Source organism: Nelumbo lutea, chromosome 3 (assembly GCF_056320005.1).
Source record: "Nelumbo lutea isolate HS-2025 chromosome 3, American lotus-T2T, whole genome shotgun sequence".
Taxonomy (NCBI): Eukaryota; Viridiplantae; Streptophyta; class Magnoliopsida; order Proteales; family Nelumbonaceae; genus Nelumbo; species Nelumbo lutea.
The window spans coordinates 73,344,292-73,363,499 of NC_142686.1; the positions used below are offsets into that span (position 1 = coordinate 73,344,292).

The following is a 19,208-nucleotide window of genomic DNA, read 5'->3' on the forward strand; positions in this document are numbered from 1 at the left end:
CAGCATCTATACCAGTTCAATCTGTATCTGCACCTATCGAACCACCTCAAACCAAACCAACTTCTTCACCCATTCATACTAGACCCATGACAGAGAATGATGAACTTTGTGACTCTATGAGATTGCAGGTATATTCAAGAAGAAGAATCCAAGATCTTAATCTTGTGTAGGTTCAAGATTCAACTCCTAATCCTGAGAATGAGGTAAATACAGTTCCAGAAATTTCTTTTGAATTAGCATCTGACCAAGATCTTCCTATTGCTCTTAAGAAAGGCACAAGAGAATGCACTAAACATCCCTTATATCCCTTAGCAAATTGTGTCCTTTAAAAAATTCTCACCATCACATAGGGGTTTCCTAGTTAGTCTAAACACCATTCATATTCCTAATACTTTATCTGAGGCATTATCTGATGAGAAATGGAAAGATGCTATGAGAGAAGAGATGCAAGCTCTATATAAGAATCAAACATGGGAAATTGTTGACCTACCACCAGGAAAGATACCCGTGGGCTGCAAGTGGGTTTTCACAATAAAGTACAAGTTAGACGGCTCTCTAGAAAGATACAAGGCAAGACTCGTGGCAAAAGGATATAAACAAACCTATGGTGTTGACTATCAGGAGACATTCGCTCCAGTGGCTAAGATGAATACGGTAAGAATTTTGTTATCACTAGCAGCTAACTTCGACTGGTACTTGGAGCAATTTGATGTAAAGAATGCTTTTCTTCACGGTAATTTAGAGGAGGAGATATACATGGATATTCCTTCGGGCTTCAAAGGAAATCTAAAAGGAAATAAAGTTTGTAGGTTGAAGAAAGCACTATATGGTCTCAAGCAATCACCTAGGACGTGGTTTGGAAGATTTACTAAAGTTATGCTTGCCATCGGATACAAACAAAGTCAGGGAGATCATACACTCTTTATAAAGCATTCGGATGCAGGGGGAGTCACGGCTCTTCTGGTATATGTCGATGACATAATTGTGACAGGAAATGATAAAAAGGAGAAGGAAGCCTTGAGAAGATGCCTAGTCAGAGAATTCGAAATAAAAGAACTTGGGAGATTGAAGTATTTTCTAGGGATTGAAGTAGCTCGTTCCAGAGAAGGCATCTTTATCTCACAATAGAAATATGTAACAGATCTTTTAAGAGAGACAGGAAAGTTAGCATGCAAACCATCCTCCACACCGATTGAGCCAAATCACAAATTGGGAGAAGCAAATGAAGATCCAGTCGTGAATAGGGAAATGTTCTAAAGATTAGTAGGAAAACTTATATTATCTTGCCCACACAAGGCCAGACATAGCATATGCCGTGAGCGTGGCTAGCCAGTTTATGCACAACCCAAAAGAGGTTCACCTACAGGCGGTTTATAGGATACTACATTACCTAAAGGCTAATCCTGGCAAAGGAATCTTGTTTAAAAGAAACACTGGATTAACCCTAGAGGCATACACCGATGCAGATTATGCAGGCTTTCCCATGGATAGGCGGTCCACTACAGGTTACTGTACGTTCCTTGGAGGAAATCTTGTGACATGGAGGAGTAAGAAGCAGAATGTGGTAGCTAGATCAAGTGCGGAGGCAGAATTCAGGGCAATGGCTCAGGGAGTATGTGAATTACTATGGCTCAAGATAATTTTGGAAGACCTAAAGATCAGATGGGAAGGTCCAATGAGATTATTCTGTGACAACAAGTCAGCTATTAACATTGCTCATAGTCCCGTCCAACATGACAGGACAAAGCACATTGAGATAGATAGGCATTTCATAAAGGAAAAGCTGGATAGCGGATTAATTTGCACTCCATACGTCTCAACGAATGGTCAACTGGCAGATGTGCTGACAAAAGGGCTTTGCAATGTGGCATTCCAAGGACTTATCTCCAAGCTAGGAATGAAAGATGCATATTCACCAGCTTGAGGGGGAGTGTTGGAAAGTAAAAGATTGACTCTCTAATTGATTCTCCATAATTTTAGGTCCATCAGTTTAGGAAACTTAATTTCCTAGAATCATGGGATATCCTAGAATCATGGGATATTAACTGGAGAATCCCACTGATATAGAAATTAGTTTTTTAGGAAAAGTTAGTTTCCTATTTTATCACCCTGTAAATTAGCTCTGTAATTCTATATAAAGTTGTGTATATGCTCCTTCCAAGACAATACAATCAATTGATTTTCTCTCTCAAGTTTTCACATACACCAATTGCTCCTTTTCTTTGCCATCAAGTAGTGAAGTTTGGGTATTTTTTATGTGGTATCTTCAATCCAAATTTCTTAAGGAAATCAAAGAAGAAAGGGAGTTGGCACAGTCTTCAGTGAATGACATAATAAGAACTTGGGTGGAGGTGGCACAATCTTCTAAAGAAAAAAGACAAGGTAATCATGGAGTGGAAATCCCCAGAAAGTAACATGTTAAAACTGAACTATGATGGAGCTCTGTGGGCAATTTTGGGTTGGCAGGAATAGGGGATTAGGGATGCCTTTAGAGATTTAGTAGGCAGGGTGGTGGCATTGTATTCAGGACCTATTGGAGTTGGAGGCTCGATGGAAGCAGAATTAATGGCCATGCTGCAAGGGTTAAGATTACAAAACAATTTGGCTTCCAACTATAAGACAATGAATATATATTTAAGGGTAAAGAACTAAAATCTCATCAATATGTGTGATGAGACTCAGAGTAAATAACGGAATGTGGGCTTTGCGGCATAACAGGGTAACATGAACATTCATAAAAAAAAAAACAGGGTAACGTGTTAGACAGTGTATGCCCTTAGCTCCATTCAGCTTGATGTACATTATGAAATTTATTGAAATGAATAAAGTACATATTTGATTCATGTTATATTGATGTGTTTTTATGTAATACCCTTAAACTGGACACTTATGAGACTCGTGTTAGTTTAGAATCTTCACAACCGTTGGATAGATTTGGGGAGATTTATCCTGCCAAGGCTGACATTGATGTGCCGCCAAGTGGGTGGCTTGTCTCAGTTGCCAGGGTGAGACTTGAGGTACATGTAGTGTAGGTTTTCTTGAAACCCAGAACCGGACCAAATTCCAGTATTGCCTTGGATCTCAGAGACAGATGGACAAAACTGAAATGTTACACCTGACCCCTAGACTCGATTATGGTACCGCACTAGGTGTCGGATTGGGTTGACTTTGATATGCCAATCAGTGAAATCCTTAGCGGGGGTCAAAACTTGGGTATGTTGGGACAGTCTGAGAATTCACCTGAGTGGGTGATCCTAGTGACAGAATCAGCCCCTTTGTCGGACAAAGTGAATGATCGAGGAATCCTCTCTCTCTGATGGAAACCTAAACTACCGGCAGTTGATTTCAAATTGTTGAGATTTGTTTTGCAAAATATATTTATATAGAGATATACATATATATTATGGTTTCACAAAATGTTTGCAAAAGGTTTTAATTCCTAGGATCCATGTGAGTAGAGTGCAACATTGTACCTTGCAGCCGAGGGAGAGGTCCTCTCTTGTCGGGCAGTGTTTGATCATTATGGGCTGAGAGGTTAAGTGTAAGACCATTGAGGGTTATACTTGATGGACTAATCTTGCATCTGCTCGTAGTCCTTGGGCCTTCATAAAATGGTTGGACCCAATGACCATTTCGTGTAAATGTTGGGCCCATTAAGAGTGTTGAGTGGGCCGATTTGTGTTTAGTTTATTTTCTTTTAAATTAAGAAGTTGTTGGGCCTTGGGCCCATTAGTTTTTATTTTTTAAAGAGTTGTAACTATTTAGTTTGAGTTGCCGCCCTACTAAGGGCATCTTTGTAATATCTCATATTTAAGTTAATTATAAATAGAATGAGGGGCTAGAGGCTAGGGTTATGATACACAATCCTAGTTGACCTTCTTCTCTCCTTTCCTTTCCTCTTCTATTGTTGAAATCTACAGCTTTCACCTCTTCCTTCCACAAGAAGCTTGACCGAATCAGCAGATAGTGGTTTCTACTTGGTATTAGAGCAGGTTGAAGGTTCTGGAAGTGATTCTCTCATGCAGCCCTAGATCGGCCAACTACATGGAGATTTAAGAGGTTGATCGAAGCTCTTAGGTAAGCCCAGTTTTTGGATTTTCTTGATGGATTTATATGCCCTGTAGTTGGTCTGGGGTTTCTCATCAGAATCAGGAAAAACTGGAAAAAGGGGAAGAGTCTTGTTTTTGTTGGATTCTTCAATTTTGACCTAGGTAGTGGCGTCCTATTTTTTAGGGTTCCTTGGAGTTTTTTGTAAGGGGCGATTCAAGTCTCACGTGGTTTGGAGGCTTCTAGAGAGGACGGTTGCCTCTCAACATGGCACACAGGTGCCCATCATCATCGGCATACAGGAGACCCTTCAGATCGGTGCCAAGTCACCTCTTCAGCGCATAGTTGCCTCACATTATGGCCGTCCCCCTTTAGTACGTAAGCAACACCTCCCATGGACCAATCTGAGCCAACTGAGTGCCCCGGCCATGCGACTTGAGGTCATGATCCAATGCTACTGACCTTGGTGGAGCCATCTCATCGGGCAACTCCTAGCCTTGTAGCACACAAAGGCTTGTCCTGGCCTACCTTGGCCTGGACGCCGCACGGGTTTCTTCCGCTGTAGAACTACCCCCGCTGTAGAGATACCAATCAAAAACACTTAGAGAAGTATAGGGTGTTCGAATTCCTTGTTGGCCTTAACCCTGAGTATGACATTGCACGATAGCATCTTCTTTCTAGGGACGGTGTCACTCTCTCCCAAGCATATGCATTTGTGTCAGGAGAGGAGTGCAGGAGGGATGTAATGATGAAGAATCTCATGTCTGATCAGTCCGCTATGGTAAGTGTTGTGAAATCCAAACAGAATGGCAAAGAAAACAAGGAAGACAAAAGGGACTTAGTCAGTGACTACTGTAAGAAGCCTAAGCATACAAGAGATACTTGTTGGAAGCTTCACCCACATCTTGTGCCGACCAGATTGAAGAATAAGAAAGGAAATGCGCACATGGCAGTTACCGGTGACACTCCGCCCCCCCCCCCCCTACTACAACTACTTTGGAGTTCGTTGCAGCTGTTGCAGTAAGGACCAAGCTTGAGAGGTTTGGGTTACTCCTGAATCAGAGGGATACAACTAATTCTAGTTCAGCCGCAAGCGGACAACAAGGTACAGGTAGCACAGGTGGAGCTCACTCTACCTTCTATGCCCACATAGGTAGTCCACATGTCATTGCAAACTATGTTTCTGCTTCAGGTAAGGAGAGATCTCCTTGGATTATAGACTCTGGAGCCTCAGAGCACATGACCCATTGGTCCACTATTTTCTCCTCTTACCAGCTCTATTCTGGCAGAGATAAAGTCTCCACAGCTGATGGATCCCATGTTTCTATTGCTGGGAAGGGATCTGTCAAGATTAATCATTCCATTTGTTCCTCTGTCCTCCATGTTCCTAATTTGAGCACCAATTTATTATTTGTTAGTAGTTTGACTAAGAACCTGAACTACTCAGTAATTTTTTCTCCTAAACGCTGTATTTTGCAGGATCTAGATTCAAAGAGGACGATTGGGAGTGGTCATAAAGTGAATGGAATCTATCTCCTGGATGCTCTTCCAATTCACCAAAGTCATCATGTTTGCAAGGACAGTGAGTCAAAATCTATGGATCAGATTATACTTTGGCATAATCGTCTGGGTCATTTGTCTTTTTCTTCTTTAAGTTCTTTGTTTCCAAAACTGTTTGAGTCTGTGAGTCTGTTAAGGTTGAAGTGTGAAGGTTGTAAACTTGGAAAGCATTGTAGACACTTTCAAACCTAGTAATAAAAGATGTTCTTCTCCTTTTGATGTTATTCATTTGGATGTGTGGGGCCCTTATCATGTTCCCTCTATGGGTGGCTATTGCTATTTTCTCCTATTTGTCGATGATTTCTCTCGATATTCCTGGATTTACCTGATGAAATTCCGCGATGAAGTACCATCCTTGGTGAGGCAATTCCACCAGATGGTATTGACACAGTTTGGAACTAGAATAAAGATGTTCAAATCTGACAATGCTAGGGAATATTTTGAAAGACATCTTGCCTCATATCTGTTAGAGTATGGTGTTGTCCATCAGAGTAGTTGTTCCTACAATCCACAACAGAATGGTGTTGTAGAGAGGAAGAACAAAAACATTGTTGAGACGACAAGAAGCATGATGATCACAACTACAGTTTCGGTTCGTTTTTGGGGTGATGTTCTCACGGCAGTATATCTGATTAACAGGGTGCCTTCTCGTATACTTGGATCCAGCACTCCATTCAGCCTTCTTTTTCCTCAGGGAGAGATGTTTCATATTCCTCTAAGGGTGTTTGGGTGTGTCTGCTTTGTGCATATCCTTGGTCCTTACCGTTCGAAACTTGATCTCAAGGCAAAGAAATGTGTCTTCCTTGGATATGCAGAGAATCAAAAAGGGTATTGCTGCTATGATCCAGTCTCTGGGAACCGGTTTGTTACTATGGACATTACCTTTTTTGAATCTACGTACTTCTTCTCAAGGAATCCTTCTCAGGGGGAGTGTTTTGGGGAAGTAAGTCATCAATCTATCCCTCTCCCAGTTCTAGTCCCCGTGTCTACTACTGTGCTTGACCACCACCTGATGTTGAAAGAATGGTAGCATCCATCTCATGGACGCCATAAAGGTTGCGGAATGGGTGGGCGAATTTCAAAAATTTCCTACCTTCTCCCAACTGGGAATCATATTCCCTAAATTTAGAATACAATATTCAAGGATCCTACTTGAACCATAATCAAACCAGATCTGTACCAAAAGATAAATGGGAGGAATATACCTGATCCGGAGAAGCAGTATCTCCCAAAGTTGGTGTTCACGCCCAAAGAATGCTCCAAGATCCGTTCCTGCTGAAGATGACACAGCTGTGGATGGAACAGAACCAGCAGGGTGCGTCCTACACACTGGATCCTTCACAAGAATCCTCTGGAAACACTAAACACTGAATCCTTTTAGTCTTTGTTGCAAGACTGATGTCAAGAACAGATTTCTTGACTTTCTTTTCTGCAAAGATCTAATCTTGCAATGGCAGATGGCGGCGGCAGGAGGAGATCTCCAAAACGAAAAAGGCTGAACTGCTTTTTCTCTTTTTCTGGAGAGTATGAGATCTGATCTCATTTCGCAGGAACCTTTCTTGCGATTTTTCTTGGTTTGAAATCTGCTGTAATTCTCTCTATCTTGGTTCGTTTTTCTCCTCCTTTCTTCTTAATTAAGAAACCTCCTTATTAGGAGTTATCCCAATCCAAATCAGTATTTGGATAGGGGATAATCTTAATCCTTTCTGCATATAGAGTTAGCTTACTCCTGATCTTATCAGGAGGTTACCAGATTCAAATCTAATTTGAATTTGGTCTCTAAGAGTGGATAAGGCTAAAGGCCCAATCCTTTTACTAACTTTAATCTCAAATTCGCCCCAAGGATGGGTGATAATATCAGCCCACCTCGAAATGGGCTTCTGGCCCATTAAGTGTTCAGTGTCTAATTACTTTCCAATTTGCTGCCCAGTTGGGCTTCTTTGTATGGCGTGGGACCCAAGCATTGATCTACACACCAGCCACATGGGTTCGGCCCAGCCTCTAAAACAAGGCCCAGCCGAATTCACTGAAAAACTCAATGAACCCCTTGAGTCCATCATATGGACCCTATGGGCCCAACACTTACATTAAGTGGTCCCTGGGCCAAGCCATCTTATAAAAACCCAGGGACTGTGGGCAGGTGCAAGATTAGCCCATCAGGTATTATCCTCAATGGTCTTACACTTAACCTCTCAGCCCTTAATGATCAAGCACTGCCCGACAAGAGAGGACCTCTCCCTCGGCTGCAAGGAACAGTGCCGCACTCTCCTCTCACATGGATCCCGGGAATTAAAACCATTTGCAAACAATTTGAAACCGTACACATATATATATAAATATATTAATTTTGCAAAACAAAATTCCAACGATTGAAATCAACTACCGGCAGTTTGGTTTCCATCAGAGAGAGTGCATTCCCGATCATTACCCTTTGTCCGACAAAGTGGCTGATTCTGTCACTATGATCACCCACTCAGATGAATTCTCAAACTGCCCCAACATACCCAGGTTTTGATCCCCGCTAAGGATTTCACTGATTGGCATATCAAAGGCAGCCTGATCCAACACCTAGTGAAATGTCATAATCGAGTCTAGGGGTCAGGTGTAACTTTCTAGTTTTGCCCATCTATCTCCAAGGTCCAGGGCAATACTGGAAATCTGGTCCGGTTCAAGGATTGAAGTAATCCCATACTGCATGTGCCTCGGGTCTTACCCTGGTGGCTGAGACAGGCCATCCCAACACTTGGTGGCACACCAGTATCAGCCTTGGCAGGATAAATCTCCCCAGACTTATCCAACGGCTGTGAACATTTAAAACTAACATGAGTCTCTATAAATGTCCAGTTTTAGGGTTTTACACAGAATTAAACCAAACAACATGAATCAAACATGCACTTTATTTATTTCCACTAAATAACAAAAGTACATCAAATCAGATTGAAGCTAAGGGCATACAAAACTATCTAACAGATGTCACCTACCTTGCCACCTCCTTTGCGTTCCGTCTCACAGCATTACTCACGGCAGAGACTTCATAAGGCGGTTGATTCCACTAGAGTAGAACTCACAGCACTTCCTGTCGATCCCTTGGAGACTCTAGATTGGGCTGATACAGATTCAGGTATTCCTTTTGATCCCACTACTATTTCAGTTCCCATTGGTCCTACTGACACTGTTACAGATAACCTTGATCTCCCTATTGCTCTTAGAAAAGGGAAGAGAAAGTGCACTGCTCATTGCATTTCACAATACTTATCTTACAGTGGACTTTCTCCTTCCTACTGTGCTTTTCTCTCTTCTCTTGATTCAGTGTCTATACCCAAGGGTGTTATTGAGGCTCTCTCCAAACCTGAGTGGAAGACAGCTATGCAGGAAGAGATGGAGGCTTTGATTAAGAATCAGACATGGGAGATTGTGGACCTACCAGAAGGCAAGGAGACAATTAGATGCAGATGGGTTTACACAGTAAAGTATAAGGCAGATCAAAGTATAGAAATGTACAAGGCAAGACTGGTTGCAAAAGGGTACACACAGACTTATGGCATTGATTATCTAGAGACATTTGCGACAGTTGCAAAGATGGCCTTTGTTCGGATACTCCTTTCTCTTGTTGCCTCATACTCTTGGCCCTTGTTTCAACTGGATGTGAAGAATGCTTTCCTAAATGGGGATCTGCAAGAAGATGTGTATATGGATCTTCTAGTTGGTTTTTATGATAATGCTGAAAAGGGAAAGGTATGCAAGTTGAAGAAGTCACTATATGGCTTGAAACAATCTCCCAGAGCATGGTTTGACAGATTCAGAAAGGCCCTGATTGTTTTTTGCTACACTCAAATTCAATCTGATCACATCTTGTTTGTGAAGCGCAGGGTATCTTTGGTGTCAATCCTAATTGTTTATGTGGATGATATTGTTGTCACTGGGAATGATCTAAGTGAGATTGATAGTCTGAAGAGGAACCTACATAAGGAATTTGAGATTAAGGATCTCTCAAAGGAAGTATGTCTTGGACCTTTTCCAAGAGACAGGGAAGCTTGGAACAAAGGCAGCTAGCACCCCCATTGATCAGAACCATAGAATCAGTGCATCAGAAGGTGAACCAGTAAAGGACCTTGGGAGGTACCACAGACTTGTGGGTCGGATACTATACTTGTGTATGACAGGACCGAACATCTCCTATGCAGTAAGTGTAGTGAGTCAATGCATGCATGCTCCACGAGACCAGCACTGGAAGGCCGTTGACAGGATCCTTGCTTATTTGAAGGGACATCCAGGCAGAGGCATGTTGTTTACTGATCATGGATAGGTGAAGCTAGAGACCTATACAGATGCGGATTGGGCAAGATGCCTTGATGACAGAAGATCAACTTCAGGAGTGTGCACCCTAGTTGGGGGTAACCTAGTCTCATGGAAGAGTAAAAAACAAACAGTTGTGGCAAGATCAAGTGCAGAAGCCGAATATAGGGCCATGGCACATGGAGTTTCAGAACTTCTCTGGATCCATTCTCTGTTAGAAGAAATCGGTGTACAAGCAGAATAACCTATGATGCTATACTGCGATAACCAGGCAGCAATTAATATTGCCCACAATCCAGTCCAACATGACCGAACTAAGCACATTGATAGACATTTTATCAAAGAAAGGGTAACTTCTGGAGAAGTTTGTCTTCCATACATTTCTTCTGATTTGCAGCTTGCTGATGTTCTCACAAAAGACGTTGCAAAGAATAAGCTGGAGCATGATCTATGCAAGTTGGGAATGTATGACGTCTACTCCCAACTTGAGGGGGAGTGTTGAGTGGGCCGATTTGTGTTTAGTTTATTTTCTTTTAAATTAAGAAGTTGTTGGGCCTTGGGCCCATTAGTTTTTATTTTTTAAAGAGTTGTAACTATTTAGTTTGAGTTGCCGCCCTACTAAGGGCATCTTTGTAATATCTCATATTTAAGTTAATTATAAATAGAATGAGGGGCTAGCGGCTAGGGTTATGATACACAATCCTAGTTGACCTTCTTCTCTCTTCTTTCCTTTCCTCTTCTATTGCTGAAATCTATAGCTTTCACCCCTTCCTTCCACAAGAAGCTTGATCGAATCAGCAGATAGTGGTTTCTACTAAGAGCACATGCTAATGGACTCAGGGGTTCACTGTGTTTTGCTGTTAATTCAGTCAGCCCTTGTAACAAAGGCTAGGCTGAACCCATGTGGATGATGTGTAGATCAATGCTAGGGTCCCACACCATACAAAGAGAGCCAAGCTGGCCAACATTTATAGGGAAAGTGAGCTATGTGACTAAATGGGCCTAAAGCCCATTTTGAACTGGGCTTAAGTAAGTTAATTAAAAGGGGGGCGAATTTTGATTTATAACCTGATTAGGATTAGCTAAAGGATAAGATAAGTCTTATCCATTTAAGAGTCCAGATCCAAATATCAGATTTGGATCAAGAAACTCTTTCCTAATTGGATTAGGAAGCTGATCCAAATAAGGCTATAAATAGGGGGCGAATTCACTAGTTTATACACTCAGTAATATGTAGAATTCTCCTCTAGTTCTTGCCGCCCCTACCCAATTCGATTTCCACCTTTGGATCTGATCAAAAATAGTTCTTGATATTGCTTCTTGCTAGAAGAAACAATCTAAAGTCATGCTCACCAGCCCCTTGCGTGATTCTTGTTGAAGAATTAGGGTTCTTGCTGAGGAATTACTTTGCTGATCCTGCCTCACCATAAGTTGTGCCATCTTCAGTAGAGGCGGGTTTTGGTCACCTCTTTGGGCGTGAACACCTACATTGGGAGTTATTATTATTCTGTATCAGGTATTTCCCTTTTTGCTTCCTTTTGGTTACAGATCTGGTTTGGTTTGTTTCAAGAACGAACCTTGAAAATACAGTTTTCTAAATTAGGGAATACGATTCCCGGATGGGAGAAAGAAATTTTTGAAATTTCTCCCAACCACCCTGCATGGTCCGGCCATCCATATGATGGATATCCCATCCCTTCAACATGGAAACGAAATTGAGTTGACATAACCTTGTAAAGCTGTGGGCAAGTTCATGATACTAACTCGCAAGCTGCCTCACGAGATTACATTAGCTGAACCTCGTGAGTCACCTCACGAGGTCATATCAGTTTAACTTTGTGAGTCACCTCGCCAGATTGTTATGCCCCACCTGATGATTTGCCTTGTGACACCAACCTCACGAGTTGTTTCGCGAGGTCATAGTAGTCCTACCTAACAAGAAAAATTTTCTTGCCTCACGAGGATGCATCCACCCTGTCAATCTCGCAAGGCATTCAAAATCAAATGTGTGTATATGTCTTGCAAGGCAAGCTAAACATTAATGAGTCAGTGCCTGAGCACGGTGAAGGCCATGCTGAGGGTGTTAGATGCATTATCAGTACCTTAGGGAAGCCACGATTTGTTGTATTTTGGTGTTGTATTGACACACGTCACCTCTTAAGGAGACATGAGGCTGTGCTCTAACAACCTTGTGGTCTAGAGAGACATGTGTCCCGAGGGTAGAAACAAATGGGATTTGTCTCCAATCATTGTTTGGATTAAGGAATATTCTAGAATTTTGGCTTCATGCACATAGTCTTGCTCCATTGCTTCTATTAATAGGGAGACCGCCCACTATGAATGGGATCTAATTTTCATTCCACTCGAACCTAAGTTCTTTTGCCTATTCTCCTTGTTGATATCTTTCTTCTCACTTCTAAGACCCTAAGTCCATCCTTATCCTTGTTGGCTTATATCAAGAATCTTTGGTTAGGGTTTTGGTCGGAGAATGCGAAGATGCTGGCACGTAGAGCTCAATAGTCAAGAACTGAAGAAGTGACACCAGTTCCACTACAACCACCTAAAACGCTAGCACCACTAGATCCACTGGCACCGAAGGTGGATATTCTCTCCACAAAAGATGGAGATGAGAACATACATGATGATCAATGGGCTAGTCTAGCTGAAAAGAAATACGAGTTGTGAGATTGACTTGATAAAATGGAGGAAGAGCAACAAAAAAGAATGGAATGCATGGAGCAAAAGCAAGACCGTCTATTCGAACTCTTATAAAGTCATTTCTTGACATCAAAAGATTTGACTCCGCTGACAGCACCACCAACCCAACCACCACTAGATTCACTGGATCTTGATTCAGTCGCACCAGTAGGAAGTTATCCAGTGCCAAGAACGTCCAAGATTCATTCAGAAGTAAGAATCCCACTAAGATCCCAAACTCCTAAACCACCATTACCATCAGTACACCATCCACTATCCTCGGCAGCCATAGATCTAGACTCAGGAAAACCAAAACATTGGAATGAGAGAATCCAACACCTAACTAAAGAAGAGCTTATGGAGTGCCTGTAGTTAGTGGTCTCTGGAAACAAGCATCACCCTACCAAAGGCCTTACCCTATCCATATTGCATAGAAACCCTACCTGCCCGATTACCAAGAACCACTAACCTGGCAAATGTACAACAGAGAATCGGGGAATGCCAATGAACATATTAGTAAATTTGAAGATGCCTTGGGACCCTACTCCATAGACGGAGACATGAAGCTAAGAGTTCTCGAAGACACTCACGGAACAGACGTATTCATGGTTCATAAACCTGGTGCTTAGCAGCATCAACACTTGGTAAGATCTGGTGGAGATGTTCGTGTCAAAGTGGTTCACATTAGAGAGGATGATGCTAGCTGACCTGAGGAACATAAGACAATACAATTCAAAGAAACTAGGAGATTATGTCCTGTGATTCATGAAAGAACAATGAAAGTTCTTGATAGAACCTCGACAAAGTGAATTTCTCAAAGTTGTGGTTGTGTGCAGAGAGGACCTGAAGGTCCGTGGAAAAAGCAGTAGAGTAGCAACAAGGGTTGAAGAAAAGCAGCAGGCTGCATAACAGGTCGCCAATGAGACATGAGAACCACATAGTAGACTTGTGGCAAGGAAGATTCTCGTGAAGCGGATGTGCACCCCCAGATGTGGCTCAGGAAGATCACCTTGCAGCTTACTAGCGAAGCTAGATTTCAAAATCCTTCCAGCATTCTCCTACACTAGGAAAGTAGTCCTCATCACGAGGAGGTTGATTGCAGATGGGAAAATAGAGCAATCGTAGCCCTCACACCCACCCACTATAGAAGGGAAATGAGGACAAAGCTATTTGAAGAGCTGTTCCACTTTGAGGAGACAAGACAAGGACAAAGCAGTAGCAGCAACATGGTAGATGAGATCCCCTCCACCTCACCCACCAGTTGGAAGCATAAATGTTATCAACATGAGAGTAAAAGTAAAAATAGATCTATAAGGTTGGGCCCATGTTTATTAAAAGAGGGAGGGGGCATGTGCATGATTTTGAGAGATCACATGAGTGACTTAAAGAGGCTGACGATAGACGCTTCAAAAGGTCTATCATCTTCCTAAGGTTGACATGTTTTTTTTTTTCAGTAAAAAGAATAAGCTTTTATTGATTGAGAAAACAGAATTTACAGCAATGAGTAGCCTCGGCTACCCAATCAACAAAAAAAAAAGTAAACAGTAATAGCCCCAGGAATTTGATTATAAATTTACAACTGAGCCTAGAAAAGATGTTCTCTTCTAACCTCTTGTTTTTCTAGTTGATCTGCTAGATTGTTTTCTGACCTTGGAACCCATTGTGCTTAGATTTGCATATCTTTTGAAGTCTTCTGAATTTTTTAATCTCATTTCTGAACCACAAGGATTCTTTTCCTCTTTTCTCAACCAACTCAGAATCATTTGAGTCCCCTTCGATTATCAGTTTATGAATGCCTAACTCCATGGCTTTTTGTAAGCATACAAGACTGCTTCCATCTCAGCTCTAATGGAGTTCCCTTCCCCAATTGGTGCTGAGAACATCCCCAAAATTTCTCCCCTGATGTTTCTTATGACTCCTATTCCAGAGGGGCCTGGATTACCAAAACTGCTGCCATTGACAGTCAACTTAAGGAAGTCAACTGATGGTGGTGTCCACTGTTGCACGAGTTTTTTCTTGGAAGAAGAGGAACCTGCAATCACCTCCCAGTTTCTGAGTAGACGATTAATGTAACTATCGAGTACATCATAACTTGCCAACACCCAAGGGAAATCAAATGCCAAGCTACAACAGACTCACTAGCAGCCTTCCCATCCAATGAGAAGTTGACAATTACTGAGGATATCCCAGGAGAATCCCATGGTTGCAGTAGTTGACAAGGATAAAGGAAGCTATACTTTGATGGAGCATTCACATCAAAAGATGGAGGTGGTGTAGGAATAGTCCTAAATCCCTTGATGGGTCCAAAATCTCATGATCCTACAAACTCCAGTTTCTAGGCTCTCACAACATAGTAGAATAGAGGCTCTGACCACAGGACTCTACTTAGTGAAGGAATTAGGAGTCAAAAATCTAGTGGCATATGGGGACTCCTAGTTAGTGATACAACAGATAAAAGGAGACGTGGATGTCAAGGAACTCATTGATTCAAAAATTGTGCCAAGACATTAATGTCACCTTCAATTACTTAAACAGGGCCAAGAACAAGTTTATAGATTCATCAGCCACACTACGGTCGCACACAACCTTCGAAGGGGATGAAATCACAGTAATTATCCACAAAAAGCAAACACCAACATTTGGAGAACAGAAATAATAAAGGAAATAAAGGAGGTAAAAAACTCCATAGAAAAAGGAAAGTTGCAAAAAATCTAGTTTGTTAATGAGGTCTTATATTACAAGATGCCAGAAGGGGTAAGAGCATGATTGGCGACCACGGCTTTCTCTTGTGAGGACATCGCAGATGCCATCGCAATTCTTGTGCGATCCCAGACCATTGTAGAGTTCTGCGACTACACTTGTAACATCTTCGACAATGGATACAGTGTTCATCGCAGGTTCTTTCGTGGTTATCTTTATACTGTCATATTCCTCATCACAATCGCTGCGATGCTAATTTACATGTACTTACACATCTTAAATTTACAACATATCTTTTTTTATTGACTAGTTAATTCATGGGTTTTGACTGGTTACTGCAGTGACTAAAGAGGCCAAAACAACTGGTCATTGCTTTACTGCATGGATAACACCGACATGGACATGCCCATTTAGGATAGTCCATGCAACTGTGTTCTCAATAAAATTCTGTTCATTTGCTGATAGAAAGGCATAAATAGATGTACTTGTTTTTTTTCCCAATAGTAAAGATGTATATTTTATCTTTGCCATCTCGATTCTTTCTGTAGACAAAAAGAAGTCGTAATATATATTATGGTGTTAACTTATCGTGATTATAATGAATGAAAGAGTTAATGCAAACTTTATCATGAACTTTGTTGGGCCATAACCAATGATGATCCTGACTTTCTGGAGACTTCAGTATTCTTTTATCCTTGCCTAGAGTTCTTACTTTTTCCGGGTGTGAGTGCAAAATTTATCATGAACTTTGTTGCAGGATATCTCAACTAATTTGGTACAAATGAATTGATAGCTTAATATACTAAGGCTGCGCTTGGAAACGATGCCAATGGAGTGTAAATCCCGGTTCAGGGTAAATTTGCACTCTGGTTCACTTTTGCCTGTGTTTGGCAACACTACATTTATGCATTGCCAAATGACAGACCAATGCATATTTACATTGATAATAAGATGTAAAAGTACATCAATAAAAAATAAGTAAATTTTCCTTCAAGTGGGCTTTTGATAAAAAAGGCATATGCTTTATTGGAATTCATGTTTGCATCCATTACAGCTAAAAGTCTGTTTGGTAAGAAGACACATTTTTCAGTGCAAAACTAACCCAATTTTACAATTTATATGGACCATTTTACACACTACATATTTTCATTCACACTTATTTGCATCATTTCCAAATGCAGCCTAAATTTCCTCTGATAGCACAGATAAAAAATCAAGAAATGGGGATGCATTGCCATGTCAAATGCCTTGTGTTCTTTCTTTGATAAAAATCATATCACTCATGTTTCCAAAACAACATTTATTTTATCTAATGTCTAATCTCCCGTGGTACAGCAAGTGTTTGATCATGATACCTTCTCAGCTGATGACATAATGGGGGAAGCGGAGGTTGATATCCAGCCAATGATCACAGCTGCAACATCAATTGGAGATTCAAGCATGTTTTCAGATATGCAAATTGGAAAATGGTTAAAATCGCATGACAATGCTCTCATCCATGACAGTTCCGTCAATATTGTTGATGGGAAAATAAAACAAGAGGTCTCGCTCAAGCTTATGAACGTGGAATCTGGAGAAATAGACTTAGAACTAGAGTGGATACCTCTAGACCATTAGCTTCATCGATTTCTCCACCCATATTCTTTTGTTTAATAAGACCATAGTGTATAGGTTGTTTTACGAACTACATATTGACTGTGCATTTACTGTTTTATTCTTTTTTCTCCCAGTGTATTTTTTTTTTCTGTAATTTGTATCTCTGTAGACTACTTTTACATCAATTGGATTGGCTTATTGCTTTGGATGGTGTCTCTTGAACAGATTGGATTAATAAAAATGCTTATTTAATAATAGGGAACATGAATGAAGACCAGTAATACGAGTGAAAAACCAAGGTTCAAATACAAATACCAAAAAAAAATATCGATGTTACATATGTACAATGTGTATCAGTTTTCAGGGTCACTGATTCTAAATACAAGGACTTGTTACAAATAGCCATATTCAACAGTTGATACCCTTTTCTTGGAAGAGTGGAAGCATATTTTGAGAGAGTTTCTTTATAGCTTCATGCCTTTCATGAGCACTTCATATGCTCCATATAGTGTCGTAGAAAAAAATGTTAGAGTGTTGATACTCTCGATGGGAAAAAATGTATCATATGATCTATATTTTCATTTCTAATGTAGTAATGTGTTGCTGACTTACTGGAAACCCATGGATCTAAAAGAGATTAATTAGACTTATTGGAAACGGGAGAGAAGCAAACTTATGGGATGTTCCTTGGGTAGAAGTGGAACCTCATGAGTTTCACTATCAGGCCCCCTCCCTCTTCATAATCATACCCCACAAATTGTAGCTGAGATTACCCAACGTGATGACTGGTATTTAAGGAAGTGTTTTCAAACCATTCTTGACCCAGATAGTTGGACTTTTCAGCCTGGTCCATTTCACCCTTAACCTGTGTTTGGGTCAAAAACTGTTGACTTGGTCAAAGAACCATTGACCTGGGCAGGCAAAGCATCGATGCATTCGATCTGGACAGCGATTTGCGATTTAATAAGAAAGCATAGGAGATTGAGAGATGGGGAGGGACAGACAAGAATGATTTCAAATCTGAGATTCCAGAAAGAGAGAGAGATGCCATCGCCATCATTGCTGGTGAACATCGGATCCTCCTCTTTCCCTCATTCCTCACTTTCTTTTCTTTCTCTCTTTACTTTATCCTTTCTCTCCTTTCTTTATTTCCTTTTCTCTCTCTCTCTCTCTAGTGTAATGAATATTTGCCTTAATATTCTGATCTAATCAAACTGCCTGAACCATTCAACCAGATGGTCAAACTGTGGTCATAGCTATGGGTGTCAATGGACCGAGTTTGGGCTGAAACCAAGCTAAGCTAAAATGGATTTGAACAGATTGGATGGTCCAATCATTGATCTGGACCAGTCCAAAATGGTCCAAAATATTTATTGGATTGAATTGGATCTGGTCCATTTATAATAGATTCACATTGGACTGAATTGGATTGGACCAAATCCAATTCAATTGACACCCCTAATTACAAGGTCAGTTTTTAAAACCTTGGTTTAAGGGAAATAAGTCAGCATGCTTCTACCTTCTAATAAATAAAAAGGTAAAGTACTTAAATATACCCTAAGTTTGAGAAAAGAATTTGAATTAGAATGTTATGGCTGTTCAGCAGGTTGTGGATGAATGATGAGGTTCACACTGGTAATAAATTCATGGCGTGGAACCTCATCAGCATCGCCCTTGCTATTCAGAAATTGACTTATAAACAAACACTGAGGTTTTAAAACATATCATGTGGATGACTGGCCCACTAAACTTAAACATACCCTCTGGTAGTAACACGTTGGCATGTGACGTTACGTAATATTTGAAAACTCCTGTTTTGTCTTTTGAAAGTGCATTTAAGTTCAACAGAACCCAGATGCGTCTCTCTCTAGGTCTGTATGGCGGTGCAAAATAGGCTTTGCGTCAAACTAAGACATCGATTCAGACCTCAACCAAGTTCGAGCGCATCCAAAGTGCAATTGAAGAACAAGATGAAGAGATTGATTGCGACACTAACGGGTGACCATGATAGGGCACCTTAAATGCAGGCACTCCACCTGTATGATGCAGATGATATGGACACTGAAAGCTATTTGATATGCTTGCCGTGAAAAGGTTGTTCTGGCACATATGATCCAGTTTTTTTTGGAGAATGACCGATCAATTCAAGGTTCGGAATTGATGTCAATTCACGGACAGGACGTCTGTGCATAGTGTGAGTATTTGACAATTTGAATGTTTATAGATCTGCAATGGAATTCAAAAACTTGCACTGGGCCTGTCTATACTTCTCCGATTTTATCTTATTGAGGGAATTTTTCACGTAGGTGTAC

The 19,208-nt window shown here is 40.9% G+C and overlaps 1 protein-coding gene across 1 annotated transcript in view; it reads left to right on the forward strand.

Annotated features, from left to right (window-relative positions):
• The window catches only part of LOC148865478 (putative ADP-ribosylation factor GTPase-activating protein AGD13), a 56,874-nt gene extending 39,723 nt beyond the window's left edge, over nt 1-17,151 (forward strand). Inside the window, exon 9 of the mRNA XM_088979001.1 lies at nt 16,636-17,151. Coding sequence (XP_088835127.1) covers nt 16,636-16,917 — 282 coding nt within the window. The 3' untranslated portion in view covers nt 16,918-17,151. The remainder of the gene's footprint in view (nt 1-16,635) is intronic.
• Nucleotides 17,152-19,208: the final 2,057 nt, after the last annotated feature.